At 42.0% G+C, this 9,359-nt stretch overlaps 1 protein-coding gene across 4 annotated transcripts in view; it reads left to right on the top strand.

Moving 5' to 3' along the window:
* Depdc5 (DEP domain containing 5) overlaps positions 1-9,359 on the top strand; it is a 135,404-nt gene that overhangs the window by 16,712 nt on the left and 109,333 nt on the right. For all 4 annotated transcript variants that reach the window (XM_013014494.1, XM_013014493.1, XM_013014492.1 and 1 more), the window contains exons 8-10: positions 824-893; positions 6,924-7,002; positions 8,512-8,573. In XM_013014494.1, coding sequence (XP_012869948.1) covers positions 824-893; positions 6,924-7,002; positions 8,512-8,573 — 211 coding nt within the window. The remainder of the gene's footprint in view (positions 1-823; positions 894-6,923; positions 7,003-8,511; positions 8,574-9,359) is intronic.

Raw genomic sequence — 9,359 nt, 5'->3', positions numbered from 1 at the left:
CACTCTACCACTTGAGCCACAGCGCCACTTCCGGCTTTTTTCTTTTTGCTTATGTGGTGCTGAGGAATCGAACCCAGGGCCTCGAGCATGCAAGGCAAGCACTCTACCACTGAGCCACCTTCCCAGCCCCTGAAAGCATAACTTAAGAAGTGAATATGTCAGTATCAGAACATGCCACTTAAATTCATGTTACTGATATGATAAAGCAGTCTGCTATATGGTGAGCCAGGGGCTAGGAAATGGGTCTCTTCCTATGGTAACAGTTATTAGCCATGACTGTGATTTACTGTTGAGCAAAATGGGATAGTTTAGAATCTTTTTCTGTTAGGGAAACAATTTTTTGTAAATGTCTTAGATTTTGTGTACCTCATAAATCTCAGGCTTTTCTTCCTTTTGTGTGTGTAAAAAGAATGATTTCTTGGGCCATAGGTCTATAGCTTAATGGTAGAACATTGCCTAACATCTATGATATATAAAGCCTTGGGTTTGATCCTCAGGACCACAAATCAAAGCAAAACAAAAACTAACAACAAAATAACAAAATTTCCACAGGAATAATCAGTTTTTTAGCTTATCAAGTCTTGGTATTGATGATGCCTCATTTGACCTTCCCAGAACTCCAGGAGGAAGGAGGGAGTAGGGCAGGATTTTGCAGGTTCTTTATGTTGGCTTTTTTGCTCACGGAGCTCTCTTTGGGAATATATGAACTGATCACATCATTCAGGCATAAGTATCAGAGTAGATGTAGCTGCTGGAAATTGCTCCTATCTACTTTTGGTTTAAAGTAAGGAATGTGATAACTTATTTGTATGTCCCCTTTCAGGGCACAGGCTGGTGAGCTATGGGTGAAGAATGAGAAGGTCATGTGTGGTTATATCAGTGAAGATACCAGGGTAAGATTTATCAAATGATTTTTTTGTGTTTCCCCCTCCCCCATATTACTATATCGAAATTCCTGAAATCAAACCAAAGGGACAAAAATCTTGTGATAACTACTACTTGCCCCAGTGGGACTAATGTCAGAGACCTCTACAATTCTGATGTCTTACACTTGAAGCTCTCCACACTGAGGTTGGTCTTTCTTTTTCTGAATGAGTTTATTTAATATTATACATAGATTCTGGGTGCTAGTGTCTCATGCCTATAATCCTAGCTACTAGGAAGACTGAAATCTGGAAGATTACAGTTTGAGGCCAGCCCAAGCAGAAAAATTTGTGACTCCATCTCTAAAATAACCAATATAAGGCAAAACTTGAGGTGTGGCTCAAGTTATAGAGTACAAACAAGCAAGCTGAGCAAAGTGTGAGTGTTGTAGTATTGCAGATCAGTTAATAAATATATTTTCAGAAATAAATACACACAGGCTGAGAATGTGGCTTAGTGGTAGAGTGCTTGCCTAGGATGCATGAAGCCCTGGGTTTGATTCCTCAGAACCACATAAACAGAAAAAGCTGGAAGTGGCGCTCTGGCTCAAGTGGCAGAGTGCCAGTCTTGAGCAAAAAGAAGCTCAGGGACAGTGCCCAGACCTTGAGTTTAAGCCCTAGGACTGGTGAAAAAAAAATATAAAAAAGAAAGAAAGAAATACACACACATTTGCATAAGTAACAGATCCTGCATCATAAACATGAAGAAAGACCATTGAAAAGGAATCCCCTTCTTTGGCTCCTCGTTGTAGTTAAAAGAATCCAAATTGGGGGCTGGGAAGGTGGCTCAGTGGTAGAGTGCTTGCCTTGCATGTATGAGGCCCTGGGTTCAATTCCTCAGTACCACATAAGCAAAAAAAAAAAAAAAGCCAGAAGTAGCACTGTGGCTCAAGAGGTAGAGCACTAGCCTTGAGCTGAAGAGCTGAGGGATAGCATCCAGGCCCAGAGTTCAGGCCCCACGACCGGACCCAAAAAAAAAAAAAAAAAGAATCCAAATTGAGCCAGGCACTGGTAGCTCACCCCTGTTATTCTAGCTACTCAGGAGGCTGAGATCTGAGGATCACAGTTCAAAGCCAGCCTGGGCAGGCGAGTCTGTGAGACTCTTATCCCCAATTAACCACCAGAAAACTCTTTAAGTGGTGCTGTGGCTCAAGTGGTAGAGTGCTTGCCTTCAGCTGAAGAGCTCAGGGACAGTGTCCAGGACCAGAGTTCAAGCCCCATGACTGACCAAAAATAAAAGAATCCAAATTGAGCATGAGTTATGAACATTACTCATGCTGGTGAACCTCTCCTTTTTCTTGTCCCGTTTTTTCTACCTGTCTTAAGAGCAGTATTTCTCAAGTAGGGTGGTTTTCCCTCTCCAGGAGTCTTGGAGATGTCAATAGTTAGTTTTTTGTTTTTTTTGCCAGGTCTGAGGCTTGAGCACTGTCCCTGAGCTTCTTTTGCTGAAGACTAGCACTCTAACACTTGAGCTACAACACCACTTCCTGCTTTTTCTGTCTTTGTTGTATGGAGGAATAGAACTGAAGGCTTCATGCATGCTAAGCAAGCACTATACCATTGAGCCACATTCTCAGCCAGCTTTTATTATTATTATTATTTTTTAAATTTTTATTTTTTATTGTGAAAATACTGTACAGAGGGGTTACAATTACATGGGCAAGGTAATGAGTACATTTCTTTTTTTTTTACTTGTGAACATACTGTACAGAGGGGTTACAATTACATGGGCAAGATAATGAGTACATTTCCTATCAAGCATTGTAGCCTCCTCCTTTGTTTCCCCTTCCCATCCTGCCCCCGCCCCCTATTATTATTATTAATAAGATTTTTGTCAAAATACCCTACAGAGGGGTTACAATTACATGAGCAAGGTAAAGAGTACATTTCCTTAAAAAATTTTTTTTGTCGGTCGTGGGGCTTGAATTCTAGGCTTGGGCGCTGTTCCTCAGCTCTTCAGCTCAAGGCAAGTGCTCTACCACTTGAACTACAGTGCCACTTCCAGTTTTCTGGTGGTTTATTGGAGATAAGAGTTTCATGGACTTTCCTGCCCGAGCTGGCTTTGAACTGTGATCCTCAGATCTCAGCCTCCTAAGTAGCTAGGATTACAGGTGTGAGCCACCGGCGCCCAGCTAAGAGTACATTTCTTAGCAAGCATTGTTGCCTCCTCCTTTTTTTCCCCTTACCATCCCTGCCCACCCATCCCCCCCAGCTTTGTTTTTATCTAGAAAAATAAGTGGGATGTAGTGGTACACATATAATAGTTCTTAGTACTTGGAAGGCTGAGGCAGGAGAATCTTACATTTGAAGCCAGCCTGGGTTACATAATAAGATCGTTTGTTTTTTAAAAAAATGACAGGTACTGGTGGCTCATGCCTGTAATCCTTGTTCCTCAGGAGTCTGAGACCTGAGGATCACCTTTGGAGCCAGCCCAGGCAAATCTGTGATATTCTTACCGCCAATTAACTACTGTAAAACTAGAAGTGTAGTTGTGGCTCAAAGTGGTAGGGTGCTACCCTTGAGCACAAAAGCTCAGGGACAGTGCCCAGGCCATGGCTTGAAGCCCCATGACTGACCAAAAAAAAGAAGAAGAAAATAGGGCTCAGGGTATAGTTCAATGGTAGCATGTTGCCTGCTATGTATGAGGTCCTATTAAAAAAAGAAAACCGAACAAAACAGCAATAAAGGTAAGAATGGAAAATAAAGCAGGGGCTGAGAGGTTGGCTCAGTGGTAGAGTGCTTGCCTCGAATGTGTGAGGCCCTAGGTTCGATGCCTCAGCTCCACATAAGCACCAACAAAAAAAACCAGAAGTGGTGCTGTGGCACAAGTGTTAGGGTGCTAGCCTTGAGCTGAAGAGCTGAGGGACAGCACCTAGGCCTAGGGTTCAACCCCACGACCGACAAAAAACAAAACAAAACAACTAAAGCAAAAAAAGGGCTAAAGGCATGGCTCAAGTGGCAGAGGGGCCCTGGAAAAAAAGTAAACAAGTCGGGTGCCAGAGGCTCACACCTGTAATCCTAGCTACTCAGGAAGCTGAGATCTGAGGATCCCAGTTCAATGCCCCGGGCAAGAAATTGGTGAGACTCATATCTCCAACTAACTACCAGAAAACTGGAAGTGGCACTGTAGCTCAAGTGGTAGAGTCTCACTTTGAGCTGAAGAGCTGAGGGACAGCATCCAGGCCCAGTGTTCAAGCTCCATGACCGACAAAAAAAAAAAAAGTAAACAAAAGGCACCCAAATCCCACATATCCATACCCAGGGATGCTCAGAAGTAATGTTTTCAAAGTTTTATTTCCTCCTAGTGTTCATGATTCCTTTTTTCTTCCCTCCCTCCCTCCCTCCCTCCCTTCCTTCCTCCCTTCCTTCCTCCCTTCCTTCCTTTCTTCCTTCCTTCCTTCCTTCCTTCCTTGAACTCTGGGCCTGGGTGCTGTCCTGAAGCCTTTTTGTACTCAAGGCTAGCACTCTACCGCTCTAGCCACAGAGCCACTTCCGGTTTTTGAGTTATTTATTGGAAGTAAGAGTCTCATGAGGCTTTTGTGCCTGGGCTGACTTTCAACTGTGATCTTCAGATGTCAGCTTCTTCTTCTTCTTTTTTTTTTTGTCGGTCATGGGGCTTGAACTTTGGGCTTGGGTGTTATCCCTGTGCTTTTCAGCTCAAGGTGAGCACTCTGTTGCTTGAGCCACAGCACCACTTCTGGTTTTCTAGTGGTTTATTGGAGATAAGAGTCTCACGGACTTTTCTGCCTGGGCTGGCTTTGAACCTTGATCCTCAGATCTCAGCCTCCTGAGTAGCTAGGATTACAGGTGTTAGCCACCAGCGCTCGGCTTAATGTCAGCTTCTTGAGTCACTAGGGTTATAGGCATAAGCCACTGACACTGACTTTCATGTTTCTGTATATTAAAGAAGGAGGGTGAATTACTGTTAACTAACTTAAGGCCCAGGGACTAGAAAAAGTCTAGAGTGAATGTCTTTGAAGTCTGCTTTTAATGAGCCAGGTCTCTAATAAACTAAAGGAGTCAGAGATTTGCATTCTGCTATTGCTAGACGGCTTCAAGGTTTCAGGGAAGAGGGACAGGCTGGAGAAGTGCTCTGTGGTAAAGCACGCACAGCCAAAATACCTCTTATGCTTTTCCTTGAGGCAGTCTGGGCAAAGGGGAGGTATGATATGAATTAAAATTTATTACCCTGGCAACCCATCCTTTGGCATGTCTTTGTTTAAGCTCTGCCTCCATAATGGAGTTTTCATGATTTTCCCAGCCATATTCACTGCATTTCTTGTGTGAGTCTTCATGGAACATTTATATATATTACAATATTCTGCTCTTCCTTATCCTGTGTTACAATAAGTTCCAAGATAGCATGGATCAGATCTTACAGCTTTTGATGGCAAAGGTCAGAGAAAAACCTTAGTAACTAACTAGTGTAGATTCTGGTGGTTGGACTCTAGGCTTTGATTTCTCACTTAGCTTTGTTCTACCATTTGAACCACACCTTCACTTTTGCTATTTGCTGGTTAATTGGAGATTAACCTACAAATCCTGGATTTGTCTGCCTAGGTTGGCTTAGAACCTTGATTCCTAGATTTTAGCCTATTAAGTAGCTAGGGTGATAGTTGTGAGCCACACATGCTTCAGCAAGTAAATGAAAAAAAAAATGTATAGCTGTCCAGGCGCTGGTGGCTAACACCTGTAATCCTAGCTACTCAGGAGGTTGAGATCTGAAGATCGAAGTTCAAAGCCAGCCAGGGCAGAAAAGTCCATGAGACTCTTATCTCCAATTAACCACCAGAAAACTGGAGTGGCTTTGTGGCTAAGTGGTAGAGCACTAGCCTTGAGTTGAAGAGCTGAGAGACAGTATGCAAGCCCAGCGTTCAAGCCCCATGACCGACCAAAAAAAGAAAAAGAAAAAAAAGTGTGGATAAAGTTGCTTTTAGAAGTCTTGCATCAAAATTAATAGATTTGTTTTTGTTTTTGTTTTTTTGTGCAGGTTCTGGAGCTGAACTCAGGGCCCTTGGTATTTATTGTCTCTGAGCTTTTGTGCTCAAGGCTGACTACCATTTGAGTCACAGCTTTACTTCCAACTTTTGGATAGTTAACTAGAGATAAGAGTCTCTGGGTGGGGGGGGGGGAAGAATGGGAAGGGGAAACAAAGGAGGAGGCTACAATGCTTGATAAGGAATATACTCATTATCTTGCCCCTGTAATTGTAATTCCTCTGCACAGTATTTTCACAATAAAAAAAATTAAAAAAAAAAAGGGTCTCCCAGACTTTTCTGCCCAGGTTGTATTTGAACCTCATCCTTAGATCTCAGCCTCGTGAATAGCTGGGATTATAGGTATAAGCCACTGGTGTCTGGCTCAGATTTTTTTTTTTGTCAGTTGAGCATCTCAAACTCAGGGCCTGGTCACTGTCCATGACTTCTTTTGGGCAAGGCTTTACCACTTTGAGCCACAGCTCCACAGGCCATTTTTGAGTGGTTAATTGGAGTTTAAGAGTCTTTCTAGGATTTTTCTGCCTGGATTGGCTTTGAACCTTGATCCTCAATCTCAGCCTCCTAAGTAGCTAGGATTATAGGTGCGAGCCACCAGCACTCAGTGTTGTTGTTGTTGTTTTAATATGGGAAAGAAACACAAAATTTAGTTGGGCCCCACCATACCAAGTTTTAAGTGTGTAATTCAGTGTTTTAAGTATTTACATTGTCGTGAAACAATCTTCAGAGACTCTGTATCACTTTTTTTTTGTCTGTCATGGGACTTGCACTCTGGACCTCAGCTCTTCAGCTCAAGGATAGCATTCTACCACTTGAGGCACAGTGCTACTTCTGGTTTTCTGAGTGGTTTATTGGAGATAAGAGTCTCAGACTTTCCTGCTTTGGCTGGCTTTGAACCATGATCCTCAGATCTCAGCCTTCTGAGTAGCTAGGATTACAGGCATGAGCCACTGGTGCCCAGTTTTACTTGCTTTTTAATGCAATTCTATTCTTTTGTTTGTTTCAGGTGGTGTTCCGTTCTACGTCAGCTATGGTTTACATATTTATTCAGATGAGCTGTGAAATGTGGGATTTTGATATTTATGGTACTGTTCTTCACTAAGTATTGATTGTTATTGCCACTGGGGAGAGTTTTCTGGTTTCCCTAAGTTTGTATTTTACATTAAGCTCTTGGTATTGTTTAAAATAGTGTTTTGTTGCTATAATAGATTATTTCTTTACTTATCTCTGTTGTTTATATAAATTCCCTCTTTTCCCTTCCTTCTTTCTTTCTAGACAAGGTCTTGCTAGGTAGCCACTAAGCTTTTTTTTATTTTCCCATCACTTCCAGAAATAACCTAGTTTATTTTATTGTATTAGAATTATGAGTAGAGGAATAAAAGTTTTATGAGGTGCTGATACTGAGTCTAACAATCAACTTTTTGGTTCATACAGTCCAAATTTATGTTTAGCAGAATTGAGAAATTAAATTTTGCTCTAACAAGGTCAGATCAATGATAAGAACTATACATGGTCATCCAGGAGTGCCCTGGGTCTGTCAAATTATCTAGTACATCCTGAATATCACTGTGAGAATAACTATAGTTGGAGGTTGGGTTGTTTTCTCATTTTGAAGGTACATGTATTAGTTAATCATCAGGCTTTTAAAATAAAATTTGTTTATTTTGATGGTTCTGGGGGTCAAACGCAGAGCCTTTGGCTTGATAAACAGAGTCTCTACCCCTTGAATCTTGAGGGTGAACTATACCGTCAACCCATTTAGGAATTTTTTTCAGACTTTGTATTTTACCTTGAAGTCATGGCCTGTAAGTAAGGCAAATATTAAAGTTACCTTGATAGAAGAAACCAGTTTTGTACATCTGGCTTTTATGGATTTTTTTTTTTGCCAGTCCTGGGATTTGAACTCATGCCTGGACACTGTCCCTGAGCTTTTGCTCAAGGCTAGCACTCTTATCACTTGAGCCACAGCACCACTTCTGGCCTACTAAGCCACATTCCCAGCCCTTTATGATCTTTTTGAAAGAACAGAGCCCACCTCTTTCTCTTTGGTTCCATTCTTTCTTTCTTTCTTTTTTCTTTTTTTTGGTTGTGGGGCTTGAACTCTGGGCCTGGGCGCTGTCCCTCAGCTCTTCAACTCAAGGTGAACACCCGACCACTTGAGCTATAGCACTACTTCCGGCTTTTTTCTCTTTATGTGGTGCTGAGGAATTGAACCCAGGGCCTCATTGCATGCAAGGCAAGCATTCTCCCATTGAGCCAACTTCCCAGCCACTGGTTCCATTCTTTTTTTTTTTTTCTTTAATTTTTTTTTTTTTTTTGGGTCCAGTCGTGGGGCCTGAACTCTGGGCCTGGGCGCTGTCCCTCAGCTCTTCAGCTCAAGGCTAACGCTCTACCACTTGAGCCACAGCGCCACTTCTGGCTTTTTTCGTTTTGCTTATGTGGTGCTGAGGAATCGAACCCAGGGCCTCAGGCACACAAGGCAAGCGCTCTACCTCTGCGCCACTTTCCCAGCCCCCCGGTTCCATTCTTATAACTTTATTTAGAGAAGAAACTACAAGAAATGTAAGAAGTCCTAACTTTCTGTTTTCTTTCAGGGGATCTGTATTTTGAGAAAGCTGTGAATGGTTTCCTTGCTGATTTGTTTACTAAGTGGAAGGTATATTTCTACTTCTTATCAAGCATTGTTGCCTTCTCCTTTGTTTCCCTTTCCCATCCCTTCCTATCTTCCCACCCCACCCCCATGCTTCTCCCTTCAAAGGTATGTTTCTTCATACACACTAATTTCATTGGTTAAAATTACTCAATGCAGGTTTTATTTTTAATGTACTCCTTCAATGCACTCTTTCTTTCTTTTCTTTTTTTTTGTCTGTCATGGGGCTCTGGGCCTGTGCTCTGTCCCTCAGCTCTTCATCTCAAGGCTAGCGCTCTACCACTTGAGCTACAGTGCCACTTCCAGTTTTCTGGTGGTTTATTGGAGATAAAAGTTTCACAGACTTTCCTACCCGGGCTGGCTTTGAACCGCGATCCTCTGATCTCAGCCTCCTGAGTAGCTAGGATTACAGGCATCAGCCCGGCACACTCTTTCTTTTAATATACTTTAAAAAAATGAGTTATTTTAGCTAACATTTCAACTCTAGGTTTTAAATTGCTTTAATCACCAACAAGATAAAGAACATTTATGAAAAACCCATAACTACTATCATAGTAAATCGTGAGCAACTATAAACTCTTACATCAAGAATAAGGATGCTAGCTTTTCTAACCAGTATCGTACAGTTGTACTAGAAGCACTAGACAGAGCAACTAGACAGAAAAGAAATAAAAGAGATCTAAGTTGGAAAAGAAATAAAGCAGTACAATATCCACAGGTATTTTTTTCCTCCCTCTGGTACTGGGGTATGAACTCAGGCTTCACATTCTTGGCTTGGCTTTTTTTTTTTTT

Source organism: Dipodomys ordii, unplaced genomic scaffold (genome assembly GCF_000151885.1).
Source record: "Dipodomys ordii isolate 6190 unplaced genomic scaffold, Dord_2.0 Scaffold23, whole genome shotgun sequence".
Taxonomy (NCBI): Eukaryota; Metazoa; Chordata; class Mammalia; order Rodentia; family Heteromyidae; genus Dipodomys; species Dipodomys ordii.
This window is presented reverse-complemented; position numbering and strand designations above follow the sequence as displayed.